The sequence below is a fragment of the Cnephaeus nilssonii genome, assembly GCF_951640355.1.
Source record: "Cnephaeus nilssonii genome assembly, chromosome: 6".
NCBI lineage: Eukaryota > Metazoa > Chordata > Mammalia > Chiroptera > Vespertilionidae > Cnephaeus > Cnephaeus nilssonii.
Window position 1 is genome coordinate 96,682,141 of NC_137077.1, and position 23,635 is coordinate 96,705,775.

General features: G+C 41.2%; 1 protein-coding gene across 2 annotated transcripts in view; it reads right to left on the reverse strand.

The window, feature by feature from the left end:
- The window catches only part of FLT1 (fms related receptor tyrosine kinase 1), a 208,018-nt gene that overhangs the window by 73,437 nt on the left and 110,946 nt on the right, over nt 1-23,635 (reverse strand). The window contains exon 15 of one of the 2 annotated variants that reach the window (XM_079773672.1): nt 15,549-16,447. The exons of the other annotated variant lie outside the window; for it this stretch is intronic. Within the exon in view, the coding sequence (XP_079629798.1) occupies nt 16,341-16,447 (107 nt within the window). The 3' untranslated portion in view covers nt 15,549-16,340. Of the gene's footprint in view, nt 1-15,548; nt 16,448-23,635 lie in introns of those variants that run through there. 2 annotated transcript variants of the gene reach the window in all.

A 23,635-nucleotide genomic window follows, 5' to 3' on the forward strand; every position in this document is an offset into this window, starting at 1 on the left:
GAATGACCGCTGGACCAGTCACAACTATAAGGCACACTGACCACCCCTTGGTCGCTTTCTCCAGCGAGTAGGCTCTGATCCCCTGATGGCCACCTGCTGCAGGGGCAGGGCCAGTGAGTGAACTTCCCCCAGCTGTCAGGCATTGATCACCAGATGGTGAATGGGAAACTGGGGTGGGTGGCAGCGGGGGGTGGGGCCGGCTGCAGGCAGCTGGGGAAGATGGCCCCCATCCCAGGCCAGGCCTAGGGACCGTACCCAGGCCCAATTTCGTGCGCTGGGCCTCTAGTACAATAATAAGCAAGGTACAAAGAGTTTAAATTATAGTTTTAGAGAATTAAAAATAAATAATATAGTAGCAAGTAGCTGAAAAGTCTGAGAAGGAAATAAACCCGGTTAAGGGGATCATGGGTTAAGGAGGGTGAGGAAGCTATTTTAGGGTGTTTTAGGAAGGCTCTCTGAGGAAGTGACGTTTGAGCAGATACTTGAAAGATGGGAAAGAGTGAGCCATTTAGAGATCTAGAAAAGGGCATTTCAGACATAGGGAGTTTCAAACATAAAGGCTCTGGGGTAAGAATGAGCTTACAGAAAGGTGAAAAGACCACTGTGAATAGAAAAGAACAAGCACCCGGAGAGATGAGAGCTAGGAGAGCACACAAGCCATGGTAAAGATTTAGGGTTTTATTCTAAGCACAGAGGAAAGCCATTGGAGGGCTGCAAGAGGCCAGGGTGGAAGCTGGGAGAGCAGTTAGCAAGCTTTGAAGTTGTCCATGAATGATATGTGGCTTTATCCTAGAGAGACCATGTTGGAAGTTGTAAGATTGGTGGTTTGGGAAATATTTTTGAAGGCAGAACCAATCAGCTTGCACAGGGATTAGCATGTGGCAGGTGAAAAGGAGTAATAAATTAACGATTTGAATACCTGGGAGAATAGTGGTACCTTTCTTTTGGGGGAGCGGGTTCATGGGAGGAAAACCAAGAGTTCTGTTTTGCATACAGTTTGAGGTGCCTATTACACATCCCAAAGGAGGTTTCATTGGAGCTCAGGCAGAAGATGGAGATTAGAGACAGCTATATGGAATCAACACACAGAAGGCATGTAAAGCCACAGGGATAGAAATAATCCTCATCGGTTTCGAGTCCAGATAGAGAAGAGAACATCTCTTAAGACTGAGCAATGGGACCTTCGAAGAAGAGGAAGCAGCAACAGAGAAGGAGTAGCCCCTGAAGTGGCAAGAAAACAGGAGAGTGGGATTCCCAGAACCCAATCAGAGCGGGATTCTCAGAACCCAAGGAGAGCGGGATTCTCAGAACCCAAGCAGAGCGGGATTCCCAGAACCCAAGCAGAGTGGGATTCCCAGAACCCAAGCAGAGCGGGATTCCCAGAACCCAAGCAGAGCAGGATTCTCAGAACCCAAGGAGAGCGGGATTCTCAGAACCCAAGCAGAGCGGGATTCCCAGAACCCAAGCAGAGCGGGATTCTCAGAACCCAAGGAGAGCGGGATTCTCAGAACCCAAGGAGAGCGGGATTCTCAGAACCCAAGCAGAGCGGGATTCCCAGAACCCAAGCAGAGCGGGATTCTCAGAACCCAAGGAGAGCGGGATTCCCAGAACCCAAGCAGAGCGGGATTCTCAGAACCCAAGCAGAGCGGGATTCCCAGAACCCAAGCAGAGCGGGATTCCCAGAACCCAAGCAGAGCGGGATTCCCAGAACCCAAGCAGAGCGGGATTCCCAGAACCCAAGCAGAGCGGGATTCCCAGAACCCAAGCAGAGCGGGATTCCCAGAACCCAAGCAGAGCGGGATTCCGAGAACCCAAGCAGAGCGGGATTCCCAGAACCCAAGCAGAGCGGGATTCCCAGAACCCAAGCAGAGCGGGATTCCCAGAACCCAAGCAGAGCGGGATTCCCAGAACCCAAGCAGAGCGGGATTCCCAGAACCCAAGGAGAGCGGGATTCTCAGAACCCAAGGAGAGTGGGATTCTCAGAACCCAAGAAAGCATTCACAAAGAACAGAGTGGTCAGTTCTATGCAATTATGCTGAGAAACTAAGGTGAACAGAGATAACTGACCAGTGGGTTTGATAACCAGCCATTTCTGTGAAGTGTGGGAGCAATAGCATGATTACTGCCACGTAAAGAATAGGAGATGATGAGGTAGAGATTACTTTCAAGGAAGTAGCTGGAGAATGACATGAGGCTGAAGAATGAATTCTTTTTCAAAATGTGAAATTTTATTGTATGCTCTTGTGTTAATAGGAAAAATCTGAGAGAGAGAGAGAGAGAGAGAGAGAGAGAGAGAGAGAGAGAGAGAGAGGATTTGATGATCTGGGAACAGAAGGAATAATGCCAGGAGTAAAATTTCTGAGGTGAGAGGGAATGGAATTCTGTGCCCAAATTGTTCTTTGTTAAGAATAGAGATAGTTAATTCATTTTAACAGAAATGATAGCAGAGTATAAAGGGACAGGTAAATTGGATAATTTGATGATATATATTCTGAATAAATAAGTGGTACTCATGTGTTTAAATTCAGGAAGAGGAGGGAATTTTGGAGTTCTGAAGAGAGAGAAAAGGTGTGAAATAGTGTGCTGGGAGAGAGAAAACAAATTTAGTGAAATGTAAGACTTCTCCTGATTATTAAATACTGACTCCCCACTCCCCAATATCATAGCATAAGTATTCCCTCATGCTCATGGGCTGTAGTCACACCATGGTCAGGTTAGTGTTCTGCCCGGAGGCAGCTGGAAGCCTGGTGCCTCCACCCTCCACCTGCCTGGGTTAGTGGAACATGCAAATCTCAGTCAGAGGGTGGAGGCAGGGGTGAAAGCCACCAAGGCCAGGGGCGGGGGAGGGGGGAGCAGGAGAGGTGACACCGGGCATGTTCTTATATAATCATTCATTATGTGTGTGTTCCCTATTAATTGGCATTGGGTTATATATCTATTTGCTCATAACTATAAATAATAGTGCAATTAACATCTTTAGGCATAAAGGTTTTTCTGTAGTTCAGATTATTTCCTTAACATAGATTTCCAGAAACAGATTAAGTCAAAAGCTCTTGATTCATACAACCAAATTGCCTTCCAAAAAGATCAAACCAATTAACACTTTAACAGCAGTGGATAAGAGACTATTTTTATCACCATCCTGCCAGTACTGAGCAATATTATCTAAAAAATACAAAACACAGAACTTTGCTGATTTGATAGATGAAGATCATTGTGGGTTTTTAATAATGATTTTTGTTGATTTTTAGAGAGAAAAGAAGGGAGAGGAAGAGATAGAAACATCAACAAGAGAGAACCATCATTGATCGGCTCCCTCCTGCACGCCTCCTACTGAGGATTGAGCCTGCAACCCGAGCATGTGCCCTGACAGGGAATTGAACCATGACCTCTTGGTTCATAGGTGGATGCTCAATCACTGAGCCACATCAGCCAGGCTGTTGTTTTAATTTGTGTTTCCTTGCACATTCTTGCATGTGTTTAGTTGCCATTATTTTATTTTATTTTTCCAACACATTTTACCCCATCTATTCCCTCTCCCCCCTCCACCTATCCATTTTTATTTTATTTTATTTTAAATCTTTATTGTTGAAAGTATTGCATAGGTCCTCCCTGCCCCCCATTAACCTCTTTCAGCCCACTTCCGTCCTCCCCCCAAAACCATGTTTATTTTTAAGGCACCTGTTTTGAGTAGTTGAAAAGGTGAGTTCAGTTGAAAAGGTGAGTTCAGATTAAGGAGAACTTTGAAATCCTGGCTGAAGAGCTTCCATTCAACACAGAAGGAAAGAGAGCGTCAAAAGATTTTTGAGCAAGGAAATGACATAATGAAAGCAATGTTTAAGGAAGTTTAGTCTAGAAAGATAATGCAGGATGGATAGGAATGAGGAAAAAGTGGCATCTGGAAAGCCAGCTCCCCAGTTACAATTCAGGCAGGGGATGGTGAGGATCCAAATCTGGAGGGTGGAAAAGGAAAAGGAGAAGAAGAAATGGAAACAGATACTGTGTAGGAACAATCTAAAGGAATTAGTGCTTTACTGGATATCGGAATAGACAGATGAGCTCTAGAGGGTTTCAATGTTCTAAGCCCAGATGACGGGAAAAAATGAGAGTTCTCCTCTGTAATCTTGGCTAACTCATTTAATCTTTGTGATTTTTAACCCACCTGTAAAATGAGAATGATACCTGCTTTGCCTATTTCATGGTATTGCTATGGGGTCAATTGAGATAATTCAAGTGAAGCTTTGAAACTTTGAAAAGTTTAAGATATGGAATAAGTGGCAATCACAGAAAGTAAAAGTATGCTTGGTTATGGGTGGTCAGGGGCAATGAATGTTTATAATAGCAGTCATCTTGTTACCCATAATCATCTTTTGCAGCAGACCTGAACCTCAACCAATTTTTCTATCACTCAAATCCCAATTTAAGGTCAATACCCTGAACACGTAAAGCCAAAGGACGTAGAGTTCAGCCAAGGAGACAGATATGGAATTGTGGAGGTGAGAGGATAGTGCCAAGGATGCTGATGAGCTAACGTCATTTGGCTCAGTTTCCTCTTTCCATCACATGGAGGAGAGGAGATGAGGTAAGAGGATGTCCAAAATCATCAAGCAAAGTTCTTCTTTCTGACTTGCCTTCACGTTGGACCATAACAAATGGCACAGACATTGATGCGCCACCATCAGATAGACCACTCAAAATCTCAGCCTCTACTCTTGCTATTTATTCCCCTTCTCACAAAAATAGGCCAGTTACTACCCTAATTATTTTTTCTCATAATTCAAATCTTCTGCCCCTACTTATTCATAGTGGCCTCCTTTACTTTCTTTAATGCCTTTATCTATTGCTACTCACTTTCTATGACCCAATTCCTGTGATATAGGCTCTGTTCTACTGAGGAACTCACCTTTTTAAAAGGGCTCTTTTTTTAGTTCAATTTTTTCATTGTGATTGATTTTAAACATTAAAAATACAGAAAAATATGATCAATGTACCCACCATTAAGATAATCAGATGTCAACATTTTGCCATATTTGCTTTAGACCCCTCTCTCTTTCATATGAATAAAATGTATAGCTTATCCCTTCCTTTTCCCATTCTGTCCAGAGGCACCACTATCCTGGAGTTGGTGCATGCCATTTGCATAACTGCATCTTCTACATAGGGTTTGTATCTCTATAAAATATGTAATATTGGTTTGTGTGTTTTAAAATTCTAAGTAAGTTGAATCATACAGCATGTATAATTTTTCAACTTGTTTTCTTTTTCTTTTCAACAATGTTTTAATATTCATCCTTGCTGACACATGCTGTATAATATTCCGTTGTATAAAAAAGCCACAGATTTTTAAAAATTACCTCTTTGCTATAGAATAGATAGGTTGTTTTTACTTTTTTGCTACTACAAAGAAGGCTACAGTGCACAGTGGACACAGCTCTGTGTACGGAGTTATGTACATCTCCCGGTGCTGGGTTACAAGTTATCCCACTTTCAATTTTACCAAGTATCACAATGCTGTTCCAAAAGATACCAGTTTACAGTTTAACCAGCAGTGAGAAGAGCTTCCATTTCCTCACATACTTACCAATAATTGGTGTTATCATATTTTTAAAAAATAAAAACATTTACATAAATAACATATTTTCATAATTGTACAGATATCTGTAAGTAAATTATAAGTAATTTATTTGTAATTAATAATATATCTTGGAGATGCCTCCTGTAAATTTATTTTTTATTTATTTTAATTATATTTTTCAGTTAGAGTTGACATTGAATATTATTTTATTTATTTATTTATTCTTTAATCCTCACTTGAGGATATTTTTTCATTGATTTTAGAGAGAAATATCAATGTGAGAGAAACACATCAATTGGTTGCCACCTGCACCTGCCCCTGCCCTGACCAGGTTGGAGTCTGCAATCAAGGTATGTACTCTTGACCGGAATCGAACCCTGGGACTCTTTGGTTTGCAGGCCGACGCTCTATCCACTAAGCCAAAACAGTTTGGGCTAACATTATTTTCTATTAGTTTCAGGTGTGCAGCATAGTGGTTAGTAATTATATAATTTATAAAATGTTCCCCCCAATGATTCTAGTATCCATCTGGCACCATACATAGTTATTACAATACTAGTAGCCCTGCGCATGAATCTGTGCACCAGTAGCTCGCCAGTAGCTTGCTGCTGCCCTCCAGTAGCTTTCCACCTGCTGCCCCGCCCTCCTGTAGCTCCCCCCACTCTCTCCCCCTGCACTCCCCTCATAGCTTGCTGCCCTGCCCCCTCCTGTAGCTCTCCACCAGCCGCTTGTAGCTCGCTGCCCCACCCTCCTGCTGATCCGTGATCTGGTCATTACATGGTCGGTAACGCTTCATGGCATAACAACCATTTGCATATTACATCTTTATTATATAGGATTATTGGCTATATTCCCTATGCTGTACTTTGCTGTACTCTACATCCCCATGATTATTCTGTAATTACCAATTTGTACTTCTTAATCTCTAGCTTTTCACCCATCCCCTCAACACCCCTCCCATCTGGCAACCCTCAATTTGTTCTCTGTATCTGTGAGTCTGTTTGTTTTGTGTGTTCATTTATTTTGTTCTTTAGATTTAATGTATAAGTGAAATCATATGGTATTTGTCTTTTTCTGTTTGACTTAATTCACTTAGCATAATACACTCTAGGTCCATCCATGTTGTTGCAAATGGTAAGACTTCTTTTTTTATGGCTGAGTAATATTCCATCAGATATATGTACAGTGCCTTCTTTATCCATTGTTCTGTTGACGAGCACTTTGGTTGCTTCCATATCTTAGCTATTGTAAATAATGCTGCAATGAACATAAGGATGCATATATCTTCTCAGATTAGTGTTTTGGATTTCTTTGGCGATATACTTGGAAGTTCAATTTCTGAGTCATAAGGTGGTTTTATTTATTTATTTGTTTATTTATTTTTATAAAAATATTTTTATTGATTTCAGAGAGGCAGGGAGAGGGAGAGAGAGATAGAAACATCAGTGATGACAGAGAATCATTGATTGGCTGCCTCCTGCATGCCACACACAGGGGATCTAGCCTGCAACCCAGGAATCAAACCATGACCTCCTGGTTCATAGGTGGATGCTCAACCACTGAGCCACACCAGCCAGGCTGTTTTTAATTTTTTGAGGAACCTTCATACTGTTTTCCATTGTGGCTGCACCAATTTGTAATCCCACCAACTGTAGGAGTTTCCTTTTTTCCACATCTTTGCCAACACTTCTTTGTTGATTTATGGATGACAGCCATTCTGACAGGTGTGAAGTGATTATGGTTTTAATTTGCATTTCTCTGATGATTAGTGGCATTGAACATCTTTTCATATGTCTGGTTGTCCTCTTTGGAGAAGTGTCTATTCAGGTCCTCTGCCCATAATTTAATTGGATGTTTTTGGTCATGAGTTGTATGAGTTCTTCATAAACTTTAGACATTAACCTTTTATCAGATGTATCAACGGCAAATATCTTCTACCATTAAGTAGGTTGTCTTTTCGTTTTGTTGATGGTTTCCTTTACTGTGCAAAAACTTTTTACTTTGGTGTAGTCACATTAGTTTTTCCTTTTGTTTTCCTTGCCCAAAGAATCATATCAGAAGAAATACTACTAAGAGAAATGTTAGAGAGTTTACTTCCTATACTTTTTTCTAGGAGTTTTATGGTTTTGAGTCTCACATTTAAGTCTTTAATCCATTTTGAATTTATTCTTGTATATGGTATAAAAAGGTGGTCTGGTTTCATTTTTTTGCATGCATCTTTCCAATTTTCTCAGCACCATTTGTTGAATAGACTGTCTTTACCCTATTGTATAACCTCATATATTGGTTGATCATATAGGCATTGGTTTATTTCTGGGCTCTCTATTCTGTTCCATTGATCGATGTGTCTACTTTTGTGTCAGTACCATGCTGTTTTGATTACTATAGCCTTGTAGTATAGTTTGATATTAGGTAGTGTGATACCTCCAACTTTGTTCTTCCTCAAGATTGCTGTGAGTATTTGAGGTCTTTTGTGGCTCCATATAAATTTTAGGGTTATTTGTTCTAGCTTTTTGAAAAATACCATTGGTATTTTGATAAGGATTGCATTGGATCTATAGATACCTTTAGGTCGTATGGACATTTTAATGCTGTTAGTTTTTCCTATCCATGAACGTGATATAGGCTTCCATTTATTTATATCTTATTCAATTTCTTCAATATCTCATGCTTTTCCAAATACAGGTCTTTTACCTCCTTGGTTAAATTTATTCCTAGGAGAATAATATTGATGCAACTATAAACAGGATTGTTTTCTTAATTTCTCTTTCCGATAGTTCAATATTGGTGTAAAAAAATTCCACCTATTTCCTCAAAAAACTAAAAATGGAGCTCCCATTTGACCCAAGATCCCACTTCTAGGAATATATCCCAAGAAACTAGAAACACCAATCAGAAAGGATGTATGCACCCCTATGGTCATAGCAGCACAATTTACCATTGGAAACTGCCTAAGTGCCCATCAGCAGATGAGTGGATTAAAAAACTGTGGTACATCTACACAATGAAATACTATGCCGCTATAAAAAAGAAGGAATCCTTACCATTTGCAACAGTGTGGATGGAACTGGAGAGCATTATGCTAAGCCCGTGGTCGGCAAACTGTGGCTCGCGAGCCACATGTGGCTCTTTGGCCCCTTGAGTGTGGCTCTTCCACAAAACACCACGGCCTGGGTGAGTCTATTTTGAAGAAGTGGCGTTAGAAGAAGTTTAAGTTTAAAAAATTTGGCTCTCAAAAGACATTTCAATTGTTTACTGTTGATATTTGGCTCTGTTGACTAATGAGTTTGCCGACCACTGTGCTAAGTGAAATAAGCCAGTCAGAGAAAGATAAATATCACATGATCTCACTCATTTGTGGAATATAAGGAACAACATAAACTGATGAACAAAAACAGATCTAGACACAGAGAAGCATCAATCAGACAGTCAAACCTCAGAGGGAAGGTAGGGGAGGGTGGGGGTAAGGGGGAGAGATCAACCAAAGGACTTGTATGCATGTATAAGCCTAACCAATGGACACAGACACCAGGGGGGATGAGGGCAGGAGTGGGGGGTGGGGGGAGCAAAAGGGGGATAAGGACACATATGTAATACCTTAATCAATAAAGAGAGAGAGAAAAAAAGAGATACAAACTTCCAGTTATCCTATATAATAAAGAGGTAATATGCAAATTGACCATCACGCTCTCATAAGATGGCTGACTATGACCAGGCCAGCAGGGGGGTTAGTGAGGGATGACCAAACGACTGAACAGCAGGCTGTGTGGGGCGACCAGGCCGGCAGGGGGGTTAGTAAGGGATGACCAAATGACTGAACAAGAGGGCTGTGTGGGGCAACCAGGCCAGCAGGGGGTTAATGAGGGACGACCAAACGACTGAACTGCAGGCTGAGTGGGGCGAACAGGCCAGCGGGAGGGGCTGTGAGAGGTGACCAGGCCAGCAGGGGGGGGTAGTTGGGGGTAACCAGGCCGACAGGGGAGGCAGTTGGGGGCGATTAGGCTTGCAGGGGGGCAGTGAGGGGTGCCTAGGCCAGCGGGAGGGAGTAGTTGGGGGTGACTAGGCCAGCAGGGGGGGCAGTAAGGGGTGACCAGGTCAGCGGGGGGGACAGTTAGGAGTGATCAGGCCAGCAGGGAGGGGGCAGTTGGGGGTGATCTGGCCAGCAGGGGGGGGCAGTTAGGGGCAATCAGGCCAGCATGCAGAGGCAGTGAGGGGCGATCAGGCCGGCGGGGGTGGGGGGGGGCAGTTGGGGCGACCAGGCAAGCAGGTAGGTGAGTGATTAGGAGCCAGCGGTCCAGGATTGTGAGAGGGATGTCCAACTGCTGGTTTAGGCCTGATCCCAGGGTCCCGGGATTGGAGAGGGTGCAGGCTGGGCTGAGGGGCCCCACCCCCATGCATGAATTTCATGCACTGGGCCTCTAGTACTTTAATAAACAAACAAAAACCTTTTGCAACCATAAGAAAAATTTTGTCTATTAGTCATGAAATTTTATATTGTTTCAATTGTATAAGGATGAAAATCTTTGACAGCTTTCTTAAATAAAGATGCTTTTCCATAATGTAAAAAAAAAATCCACCTATTTACCTTGGTCAGTGTGGTTCAGTGGTTAGAGCATCTGCCCATGCACTGAAGGGCCATGGGTTCCATTCCTGGTTAAGAGCATGTACCTGGGTTGCAGGTTCTATCCTTGACCCTGGTTGGGGTGCATGCAGGAGGCAATCAGTGCAGGAGGCAAACAGTAAATGTGTCTCTCTCACATAGATGTTCTCTCTCTCTCTCTCTCTCTCTCTCTCTCTCTCTCTCTCTCTCCTGCCCCCCTCTACTCCCTGCCTCCTTTCTATTCTCCCTAAAAAAAAATCAATGAAAAAAATATTCTTGGGTTAACAACAAAAAAATTCCACTGATTTCTAAATATTAATTTTGCCTGCTACTTTACTGAATTTATTTATCAGTTTGAGTAGCTTTTTGGTGGAATCTTTAGGGTTCCCTATATATAGTATCATGCCATCTGCAAATAAGTCAGTTTTACTTCTTCCTTTCCAATTTGGATGCCTTTTATTTTTTCTTGTCTGATTGCTGTAGCTAGCTTTCTAATACTATATTGAATAAAAGTGGTGAAAGTGGACAATGCTATCTTGTTCCTTAAGGAAAACACTTTTAGCTGTTTCACATTGAGTATATTTAGTAGTATGTTATTTAGTCTCCATGTGTTTGTGTGTTTTTCAGTTTTTTCTTGTAATTGATTTTTAGTTTCATACCATTGTGGTTGGAGAAGATGCTTGGGGTGATTTCAATCTTCTTAAATTTATAGAGGCTTTTTTTTTTTTGTGGCTTAACATGCGGTCTGTCTGGGAAATGTTCCATGTGCACTTGAAAATAATGTATATTCTAATGCTTTGGGGTGAAATGCTCTGAACATATAAATTAAATTTATCTGGTCTAATGTGTCATTTAAGGCCACTGTTTCCCTGTTGATTTTCTGTCTGAAAAATGTATCCATTGTTGTCAATAGGAGTTAAAGTCCCCTACTATGACTCTATTACTGTAGATCTCTCCCTTTATTTCCATCGCTATTTGCTTTATATACTTAGGTACTCATATGTTGGGTGCATAACTGTTTACAAGTGTTATATCTTCTTGTTGGATTGATCCCTTTGGCATTATGTAAAGTCCTTCATCTATTATTATAGCCTTTGTTTTAAAGTCTATTTTTGTCTCATGTAAGTATTGCTACACCAGCTTTGTAAATATTTCCATTTGCATGAAATATCTTTTTCCATTCCTTTACGTTCAGTCTGCATGTGTGTTTTGATCTGAAGTGCATCTCTTGTAGACAGCATATATATGGGTCTTATTTTCTAATCCATTCAGCTACCCTGATTGGAACAGTAAATCCATTCACATTCAAAGTAATTATTTATAGGAATGCTGTTATTGCCATTTTATTATTCATATTTATGTTCCTTTTTATCTTTTTTCTTCTCAAATAAGTTCCTTTAACATTTCTTGTGATACTGATTTGGTGGGGATGAACTCATTTAGCCTTTTGTTGTCTGGGAAGCTCTTTATCATTCCTTCAATTTTAAATGAATAACCTTAGTGGGTAGAGTAGTCTTGATTGCTTTTTATCACTTTGAATATTTCATGCTAATCCTTCTAGCCTGAAAAGTTTCTGTTGAGAAATCAGCTGACAGTCTTTTGGAAGCTCTCTTATAGGTAAATAACTGTTTTTTGCTTGCTGCTTTTAAGATTCTCTCTTTGTCTTTCACCTTTGCAACTTTAATTATGATGTGTCTTGGTGTGGGTCTCTTTGGGTTTATCTTGTTTGGGACTCTGTACTTCCTGGACTTGTATGTCTTTGTTTTTTGCTAGGTTAAGGAAGTTTTCAGTCATTATTTCTTTAAATAGATTTTTAATCCCTTGCTCTCTCTCTTCTCCTTTTGGTGTCCCTATGATGCCAATATTGTTACTCTTGATGTTGTCCCAGAAGTCCCTTAGGCTATTGTCAAATTTTAAATTATTTTTTCTTTTTGCTGTTCTGATTGAGTGTTTTCTGCTACCTTGTCTTCCAAATCACTGACTTGATTCTCTGCTGCATCTAATCTGCTGTTAAGTCCTTCCAGTGTATTCTTATTTATTTATTTACTTATTCATCTTTATTGTTGAGAGTATTACAGGTGTCTGCCATTTTTCTCCCATTGCCCCTCTCCATCCAGTTCCCACCCCACCCCAGGCCTTCACCACATTATTGTCTGTGTCCATGGGCTATACATATATGTCTTTAAGTTCTTTGCTTAATCTCTTCCCATCTACCCTTCCTTCTGAGTTCTGTCAGTCTGTACCATGCTTCTATGCCTCTGGACTTATTTTGTACATCAGTTTGTTTTGTTCATTACATTCCACATATAAGTGAGATCATGTGATACTTAATTTGGCTTATTTCGCTTAGCATAATACTCTCCAGGTCCCTCCATGCTGTCTCAAAGGGTAAGAGATCTTTTTTTTTCCACATCTGCATAGTATTCCATCCTGTAAATGTACCATAGCTTTTTTATTCACGCATCAACTGTTTCTAGATCTTAGCTATTGTAAATAGCGCTGCTATGAACATTGGGGTACATATATTCTTTCTGATTGGTGTTTTGAGTTTTTTAGGATATATTCTTCAGTTCAGTTATTTTATTCTTCATTTCTGATTTGTTCTTTCTTATGGTTTATATGTCCTTTTTTATGCTTACTATCTCTTTGTTGATGTTCTTACCAAGTTTATCTATTTTTCTTTAAGTTCCTTGAGCATCCTTTTAACCAGTGTTTTGAACTCTGTGTCTGGTAGATTACTTGCTTCCATGTCATTTAGTTCTTTTTCTGGAGATTTCTCTTGTTGTTGTTTTTTGTTTGTTTTTTCATATGGGACACGTTTCTTTGTCTCCTCATTTTACCTGTCTCTCTGTTTGTTTCTCTGTATTAGGTAGGTCTTCTATGTCTCTAAGTCTTGGCAGGGTGGCCTTATGTAGTAGGTGTCCTCTGGGGCCCAGGGTCATAGTCTCCTTTAGCACCTGAGCCGAGTGCTCCAGGAAGGTCCCTTGTGTAGGTTGTGTGTTCCTTTCTGTTGTAGTTGCGTCTTGATTTCTATTGGCACATCAGTGAGTGGCATCCTCAGGCTTGCTGGCTGTGAGGATTGGCCACAATCATAGTGTACAAGCTGCTGTCATAGGCTGACTCCACAGAGCAGGATGTGCCACAACTGAGACCTCCCTTTGGGTGTGCCCCTTATGAAGCTAATTAGGTGGTTTTCTTTTTTGAAGCTGGCACCTGGGTATGTTGGTTCTGGGGCCTCTTGGGAAGGACTCGGGGGCAGGTCAACCTCAGATGCTGCATGTGACAGGTCCAAAGCTATCTGTTAGTAGCTACAAAGTGATCTGGGGTTGGTAGCTGCCTGTGTTAGGCCTGGATGTGTGTGGGAGGGGCCATGCTGTGATCTGAGACTGGCTGCAACCAGTACTGGGCCAGGAACAGGGCAGTAAAAGACCCAAGGCACTCTGAGACCTGCCACTGCCTGCTGGCTACCCATAAGGCTCTGTTGCTGAAAGAGCCCTGGGCTGGGTAAGGCAGGGTCTCAGGGAGTTCCCAGGGTGGGGCAAGTGGTGTTCATCAATAACTAGATTCAGATTTGGTGTCAGTGCTAGGTGTGAGGCTACTCAGAAAAAATCTAAGGGTACACCAAGGTCAGCTGCCACTGCCTGGGGCCTGTAGACCTTTGTGGTGGGGCGGGGTCTCAGGAGGTAATCAAGGAGGAGGTAGTGGAGTTCACAGGCTAATGCAGATTCAGATTTGGTTGTGTGGAGAGAGGGCTTAACACAGGGACATTAGTGGCCATCTCTCCAGCCCTTGCCCCAAAGCCACACAACTCAATTTTTCTCCCTTTGTCTCTGGCACCCCTTGAGGCACTATCCCTCTACAAGAACCTAAGGTGAGTGCCTGTAAGTGAGTTTGTGTGCTAGCCCTTTAAGAGGGCACCTGGGTTTCCAGCAGCCTTTTGGCTAGCTCAAAGGACAGAATCCCTGCTGATTTTCTCAGCCAAGTGAGCTCCTCTTCCCAAAACTGGTGTGTCAGCTGGAGTGCTTGGCATGGGGCTGAGACCCTGCCCCTCCAGGGGGAACCTCTGCAGCTGGGAAAACCCTCAGGATTCTCAACTGCAACACGTGGGTGTGGGGCCAGCTAGTTTTGCATCTCCTCCCCTCTTTCTGTTCTCCATGTTGCTTCTTTATATTCTTAGTTATAGGACGTCTGTTCAGCTAGTGTTCAGATGGTTATCCAGGTTGATTGTTCTGTAATTTAGTAACTTTGATGTGGTCATGGGAAGAGCTGAGTGCAGTGTCCATCTAATCTGCTATCTTGACTGGAATTCCTGATGTTTTAATTGCTGGCAAAATGATGGGTGTGAAATGGCATCTGGCAGTGGGTTTAATTTACGTTTCTCTGATCACTAGTTAGGTGGGGCATCTTTTTCCATTTTTGCTGGCCATTCAGGCTTCTTTTCCTGTGAATTGTCTGTTCATGTCTTTTGCCCATATTTCTATTAACCTATTTGTCTTTTTCTCAATGATTTTAGTTTTATTAAATGTTTTGGATACTGATGTTTTGTTGGTTAAATAAGTTAAGTTTTCCCCATTCCATTATTAGTTTTAAACTTTCTTTATGGTGAAATTTTAATACAAAAGCCTTTAAAATGACAACATAGTAAAATTTATCAATATTTTCCATTATCCTTGTGCTTTCTGTTACTTGTTTAAATTTCTTTTTCTACTCTGATATGAAGTATTCCCCTAATATGCTTTCTTCTAAAAATTAAAGAAAATTCTGTTTGAAAGATCTACTTAGATTTCTGTCTTTTCTCACTTAGGTCTTCAATTCACCTGGATTTTTTTGGGGAAAAGGGGGGTATGTGTTTGGTTTGAGGTAGAAATCTGATTTTTACCATGTAAATAGCCAATTATCCCAGGATAATTTACTCAATAATCTATCTCTTCTCACTGAGTTGTGGTGTCAGAAATGTCAGATGCTAAGTTTCCATATATTTGTATGTGTTGTTTTTAGGTTCTTTATTTGTTCATAATGGCCTCTTTATCTATTCCACACAAGTTATGATTACTTGAGAATATATTTTGATATTTGGTATGGCATGATCCCTTCTTCTTCTAGGTAGATTAGACACAACTTTGACTTAGAGGTTGTACATGGTGATATGCTGCTATATTTTTATTAGGCAGAGACCTCTAATTTCTGTCCCTGCTATATCCCTAAATATAACTCTAGTGTGAACCATACTGATCTATTAACAGTTCATGATAAGCCTCAGCAACTTTGCACATGTTACTTTCTTGACCTGGCCACTTGATTAGCTCTGGAAATCACCTTCTGATGCTCTTTTTTTTTTTTTTTAATATTTTTATTGATTTCAGAGAGAGGAAGGGAGAAGGAGAGATAGAACTATCCATGATGAGAGACAATCATCATTTGGTTGTCTCTTGCACGTTCCCTACTGGGGATCGAGCCTGCAACCCGGGCATGTGCCCTGACCTGGAATCAAACCATGAACGCCTGGTTCGTGGGTCAACACTCAACCACTCAGCCACAACAGCTGGGCACCTTCTGATGCTCTTCAGCCTCTTCTCTGTTCCTCTCATACCACCTTGTGCATGCCTCTGCTCTGGCACTTACCATTTCGTAGTAAACTTACTGACTTTCTTACTTGCCCACTTCACTGTGGGCTCTTGGAGAGCAATAACTGCCTTATTCATTATGAGTCCTCAGTATCTAGAGCCATGTCAACAGACAGCAGACTCAGTAACCAAGCCAATGTCCACAGTCTATTTCAGACAGAACTTATTCTGTCCAAACTCTTTGTTGTTCCAGTCTTACTGCTTTAATCTTAAAGTATTCTGAAAATGTTTTGCTGTCACAGAAATTTAGTTTAAGTAATAGTTTGATGAGTTTTGGGGGGTTCAGGAAGGATTGACTAAAAACATCGCAGGTCAATATTGCCTTCTGTTCTCTTAAATATTTTCAGAGGAGAGTTCGTTCTTTAGTTCACCATTTTAATCACTTTTTCAGAAACCCAGTTTTCTCTGCACAGTCGTTTGTGAGATGGTTCATTCTGTGTCAGTGTAAACCCAGGCTAGATAGGCCTTTATCCGCTTTGCAAACATATCTTGACTCCTCACAGTGCCAACTCTGAAGGAAGATGCCAACAGCATACCTTGCTCACACAATATGTCCTTTAAACATAGTTAGGGCCTCATTGGAGAATCTGTGCAGTGTGAAGTAGAAAGGTGATTGTTGAAGGAACTGCTGGTCGCTTGGGCAGGTGGCTGGAGAAGTAATGAAGACAAGGGATTCATACGTTCTTGTACGTGCCCTGACCAGGGATTGAACCCGCAACCTCATTCCATTGTTCCAAGTCTGGATGCATACCTTTTACATGTTTCTTAAAAGAGCTTTGCTGTCTCTATACCCCTAAGAATCAAATTATACTCAAAGCAGCCACTGTCACATAGAATTTATCTCCAATTAGAGCTCTTGTGTGGTGCTTTTTTTGGTATTGGTCCTTTCACATTACATTTTTCTTTTATGCCCAGTCCGTTATGCTATACTTATGTTAGCTGGTCCATTCTCTTTTCACCTGTCTCTTCAAAGTAAATATTATTCAAATTACCTTCCTTTTTCAACTCTTTGCACCCCATTAGTCCCTCTTAATAGTTACCAGTTGCTTCTTTACTCAGTTTTAATGTGGAGGTTCTCCTACCTTTATACTTCTTGCATATTTTCTTATTTCCTCTTTAACTCTCTGCCATTCTCTGTATTTTTTAAAAAAATATTTATTTATTTATTTATTTTAAGAGAGAGAGAGAGAGAGAGAGAGAGAGAGAGAGAGAGATATTTTTTGTTCCACTTATTTATGCATTCATTGGTTGATTCTTGTATGTGCCCTGACCAGGGATTGAACCCGCAACCTTAGAGTATTGGGACAATTCTCTAACCAACTGAGCTACCCGGCCTGGGTCCATTCTTTGTATTTTAATCCTGTGATTGAGCCATAATCGTTTCTATTGTCCCATTTGTTAATTCACTTTATTCCATTTTTAGACTCATTAAATCTGGTGCCCAATTGACATGATGATAAGGAATAAGTTAGCACACACAAGGTTGGGCTTGAAGAAGCTGCATGCATTTAAACTCACGAGTTAATTACTTTAGGTATTAGGTTATTCAGATTTTAGTATTTTGTTTGTTGGTTTGTTTTGTTAATCTTCACCCAAGGATATTTTTTCCATTGATTTTTTTCAGAGAAAGTGGAAGGAAGGGAGGAAGAGAGGGAGAGAGAGACAAACATTGATGTGAGACACATTGATTAGTTGCCTCCTGCACATGCCCCGACCGGCTGGGACCAAACCTGCAATCCAGGTACATGCCCTTGACCGGCAATTGAGCCCGTGACCCTTCAGAGCGTGGGCCGACGCTCTAACCACTGAGTGCACTGGTCAGGGTAGATTTTAGTTTTCTTGTTCACTGCTGTATTCACCAAGCCTGGAACAGCACCAGACACAAAGTCTGTCTTATTAATGTTTGTTGAATGAGTAGAAGAGTGTTGGGCTAACACAGAATGCATTCTGGATCTTTTAAAACTGAAAAGTAATTAGATTTGGGTTCAAAACGATTTTTAACCTTATATATGGCATGTCCACGCTTTAAAAAATGCTCTAAATATTTTTTAAAAATTAGTAAGTTTAAAAATTAAACTGTAGTCTTTAGGAAGCTCAATCTTTAAGGGGTGAAACGAGAAGATATTCATTGTTTTAAATACATGAGGTCATTTAAAGCTAGTACCTATCTGTCCTTTAGTGAGCGATGTGAGGCAATGCTGAGCTGCACAGCCTCAGTGTGCAGCGCACAGCCCCACAGTCACGCTTCTGGCATGAGCCTTGGTCACTTACCCACTAACTCTATGATTTGGAGCCATTTATTCCTCCTCTCTGTCTCCACTCCCTCATCCTTTGGTCTGTAAATCAGGCATAACAATTTAGCAAACTTCACAGAATTGTTTTGAGGAGCAAACAAATTAGTATTAATAAAGTGCTCGGAATGGAACCAGGTACCTAACAAGCGCTTGCTAAGTTAAAACAGACTGTGAAATGCACCTAATAATATTACCCACCTCAGATGACGCTTGTGAAAGTAAATGAGATATTTGTAAAACTCCTAACACAGTGCCATGGTATCTGGTGAATGCTCAATCTTTATTATTTATTCAATGAAGAAGATGTATTAAGATATTATAGCTAACTACAAAGGTTTTAAAAATAAGCACACATAGCTCGGCCGGCGTGGCTCAGTGGTTGAGCATTGACCTATGAACCAGGTCATGGTTTGATTCCTGGTCAGGGCACATGCCAGGGTTGCGGGCTCGATCGCCAGTCGGGGGGGAGGGGTGCAGAAGGCAGCCAATTGATGATTCTCTCTCATCATTGATGTTTCCATCTCCCTCTCCCTTCCTCTCTGAAATCAATAAAAATATATATATTTAAAAATAAGCACACATAAGACAAGAGAACAACTGAGTGATGTGCTCTGTGACAGGAACTGAAACTAAACCCAGACAGCAGAGAAGAGGAGTGGGAAAGAGGGGCCCCCAGTGAAGGCAGCCTTTGGCCCGAGGCGGAGTGGGGAGAGGAGAGGGAGAGACTGACTGCGTGGGGGCGGGAGTGAGTGGGAAAGGCCTAGAGAGCCTGCACTGGGGCTGGAGCGGCCAGGCTGGCAGCAGGGCGCACTCCGTGGAGCGCCGGGCAGCACGGTTCCCAGGGCGCCTGGGCTCTTCCATCTGGGTTGCGCTGGTGGACTGGCCTCATGCCCCCTGTGCGCATGCTTTCCTGGGCCTGTGTGCTGAGGATCTCTTTTGCTTCTGCTTGATGCCCTTTGGCCCAAGACTTTACTACTCAGCTTTCATAACACTTTCTTAAAATTGCATTTCTCCTATAGAACGGCTGTGCCCCACTGCAAGGTTTTCCTGAAAGGAAATGTGGCTCTAGAGCGTGAGCTCTCTGTGTGCCCTGCTTCCTCTCTCCTATTTTCTTTGGAATACAGTAAGTTGTCATTTAACAAATAACGTGATAATGGGCCCGATTCTATCAGTGATCTAAGGTCACTAAAATACTGTCAGTATATACATTCTTCTTGAGTTGCCAGGCTTAATACAAAAGATGCTTCTCAAGTCTCTAAAGAATGTAGTTTATTTTCAGAGCTTTTAAACTCAGTCTAGCTTTCCAAAGATTTAGTATATTATGGACTAGTTTTCAGTCTTTTTCAGGCTGTGATCTCAATGTTTTTCCATTTCAGCTTTGGAACAACCAGTGAGTCAAGGATTATCACTTTGGTTACCTGTAATCTTCACTCAGAGGTTTGTAAAAAGAAAAAAACGTAAGAGAATTGGTATATCTGAAGATATCTACATGCATGAACATAAGTGTGATGAGTGTATTGTATTGGCTATTGAATTCACTGCCTCAGATAGGAAACTTACATATAAAACTTTTTAAATACTATATGCACATAAGAGATTATCTTCAGAAAATTAAGACATTCCTTTCCAAAGAGCTGTAGTAGTTTTAAAGGGTAAAAAAAAAGGGAAGGGAGATAAAATAGACAACTTAGTATAGTTGAACTCAATAAATCTTAGTAGTAGCATATTAGAATAATATTTAGAAAAGATTTTATATAAGAATTTCTATAAGACTCTTTACATATTTTTCTTTTGGACCTCAGAAGATCAAAGAAAGCTGGGAGGAAGTTACCTTTATTGGATTTAGAGTTGTTTAACATTTGATAACTCATTGAATAATTTCTATATAAATGATGTGGGTCAGAGGTAGCATTTACTAAGTCATGACAGTGTGCCAGCTGAGTCATATTAATTCATTTAAACCTCACCACATGCCTGTGTGGTCAGTATTATCCAAATTTTATAAATAAGAAAATAGAGGCTCAGAGATTAAAGGGTGAGTTGCCCAAATCCTCTGACCCATGAGGGCAATGTTAGGACTCAAACCTCCCTAACACCTCATAACCTTTTTCTATTTGTAGTAATTGCCTTAGGACATTATCTTGCCTTGTTTATCTTCTAGTCCCAGAATGCTCTCGAGCTTTCAAAATTGGTCAACTCTAATTCTTTAACCTACATCCAAAGTATGAAAATGGAACTTAAGTCAAATTTACTTCCTTCAAAGAATCACCCAGCATCTTACATTAACATTTCATGAAGAGCATTTTGTGACTGAGAAAGTTGGGGAATACAGAACTTGAAACCATAGTTTACCTGATTTCTTTAGTACAGGACTTCTTTGGGTGCTTAACATACTGGTGTGAACACTGAATCTCTAAGAGGAAGACATTATTTATAGGTATGGTTTCACAAGCTATTTATTTATTCATCTTTTTATTTTGATAGTATATCTCAAGGGATTAGTTTTCTATGAAACTACACATCTTACAAATGAGGCTAAAGATATTCCAAAGCTCCCTTTAGCTTTAAGAATTCTATGATATGGCCCCTTCCCCCCGCCACCAAGTTTAGGCATTTGTGCTATCAGGTGAACTTGCTAAGGTTTTCTGGAAACCATTCATTCATTCATGAAACATTTATTGATTACCAAGCACTATGCCAGGTTTTGAGGGTAAAAAGACAAATAAGATGCAAATAAGACAAAGCTACACTCTCTGCCTTCAGGATGAGGACATGATATGATGATGCACAGATAGTAAGGGTAGACCCAGAAAAGATGTCACAATATAGTAAGAGGGCAATAGGAATATGCAAAGATAGCAAAGACATATGAACTGATGATTATACAACTCAAGAAGAGAGAATCGAAACATTCATAAATAATAGCCTCATGGAGGACCTGTCTCCTCTTTGCGGAGACAAGTAAGGCTTTCTGGAGGGTGAACACCCAATCTGGAACTCAGGGATGCACAGGTATTAGGTGAAGGGAAGACAGGAAGATAGGGGCCACAGGAACAGAAAAAGCATAGCGGGTTGAAGTGGCATAACGTGTGCACACACCGTGTGCAGTGGTCTCCGGGAGTTCTCGGTGGTCTCCGAGAGTTTGGCACTTGCTGAAATGTAAAGTTTAAGGTGAGTATAGAGGTGTAGGGGTAGTCAGGGGCAGTTGTTGAGGGCCTTTGCTGTCAGATGCTTGAACTTGGTCCTGTGATGAAGAGCCAATGGAACACTTGAAAAGGGAAGTGACATGTTCCCAGTTGCATTTTATACAGCTGTGCGGGAAATAGATACAAAGAGAGAAAGGAGAGCTAAGGGGACCAGTTAGGACAGTGCTGAAGATATTGAGAGGATAGATAATGGGCCCGAACCAAGAGAATAATAATAGGAAAGCAGAGGAAAGAATGGATTTGAGAAATATTTAGTACTTAGGAGGTTTAACCTGCTCAACCTGGTGACTGATTAGAGGAGTAGGGTGAAAGAAAGGTCATTATACCACAATCCTTTCTGTGCATTAAATTCAGATGAAGACTTTGAATAGAAGACTCACATTTAAGGACCACTTCATATTGCCAGTTCTTTGATTTAGGTTGTTGGAGTATTGCAAGTAAATGGCAAATTTATTTTTAATATAAATGTTATTATTAATCGGAATTATAAATAAGTTTATTTTAAATTTATTTAACCATAGAATTATGAAGCAAGCAATAGATGGTGTTTATACTTACTGATTTAAGACTAGTTGCTTTGAAATATATTTTTTGTTGAAGGAAAATGAACAAATGACCATTAGTTTAGATTTTATTTACCAGTATTATAAAATATCATTTAAAATATTCTTCTTTTTGCCAAATCATTAAAATTGGTATAAGTGAATTTAAAAGATTATAAATCCGGGAGAAAACCAAGATGGCGGCATAGGTAAGCACCTAAACTGCTGCCTCGCACAACAATTTCAAAACTACAACTAAAGACAGAACGGACATCATCCAGAACCACAGGAAAGCTGGCTGAGTGGAAATTCTACAACTAAAAGGAAAGAGAAAAGCTCACGGAGAATCAGAGGAGCTGCAAATGGCTGAGGTACGGAGACACGCGCGCAGAGAGGAAGGGCGCCTGAGTGCCTGGCTGGCTTTCTCTGGCGGGAGGGAGAAAGAAGCTCCTGACTACACTGAACCCCATTTCAGACTGCACTGAACCCCAGTTCCGGGTGAGCCCCAGGGGATCCAGGCTCTTATGGGGGGAATCTGGACTGTCAGGTGGAAACTCAGGGGAGCCGTGAAAGGCAGAGGTCTGGAGGCGTGCGTGCAAGTGTGCGCAGAGAGGACTGACTGCTGAGTGTGCCGCTGGTTTTCTCTAGCTGGAGGGAACAGGAAGCTCTGAACTGCACTGAACTCCAATCTGGGAATCCAGATTCATGGGGGAGAAACTGGACTATCTGGCAGTGGGCAAAACTCGAGGGTGGCTTTCTCTCAGAGGTGCTTACAGCGATTACTGAGGGACACTGAGACCCAGGGGCCTCATAGAGCAGGGCTGATGTGAAGCCAAGACTGTCTGCTCAGTCCTGAGACTCCACCCCATCCAAGCTGAGCACAGAGGCTTTTGCAATTTTGCAAGTCTTGTCTCAGAAGGCTGTCTCCAGCACAGAAGTTCTCCAAGCGTAGACACAGCTGATCCTCACAGACAACTGGCCTGGAGGTCAATTCCTCCCAGTGATACCGATAACAATCAAGACTTAACTACAACAAGGCTGTACACACAGTCCACAAAGGGGTGCACCAAGAGTGTCCACCTCAGGTAACTGGGGAGGCCGACCCACTGGGCCATATAGGACACCTAGCACACAAAGCAACCCTACCAACTCAGGGAAGCAGCAGAAATGCGGAGACAAAGAAACTGACCACAAACGAAAGAAATGGAGGAAAACAAATGACTGGACATAGAGTTTAAAACCATGGTTATAAGGTTTTTCAAGAATTTCCTAGAAAAGGCCGATAAATTTAGCGAGACCTTCAAGGATATGAAAAAGGACCAAATAGAAATTAAACATACACTGACTGAAATAAAAAATATTATACAGAGACCCAACAGCAGACTAGAGGATCGCAAGAATCAAGTCAAAGATTTGAATTACAAAGAAGCAAAAAACACTCAACCAGAAAAGCAAAAAGAAAAAAGAATCCAAAAATTTGAAGATAGTGTAAGAAGCCTCTGGGACAACTTCAAGCGTATCAACATCAGAATTATTGGGGTGCCAGAAGAAGAGAGAGAGCAAGATACTGAAAACCTATCTGAAGAAATAATGACTGAAAACTTGCCCCACCTGGTGAAAGAAATAGACTTACAAGTCCAGGAAGCGCAGAGAACCCCAAACAAAAGGAATCCAAAGCGGACCACACAAAGACACATCATAATTAAAATGCCAAGAGCAAAAGACAAAGACAGAATATTAAAAGCAGCAAGAGAAAAACAGTTAGTTACCTACAAGGGAGCACCCATACAATTG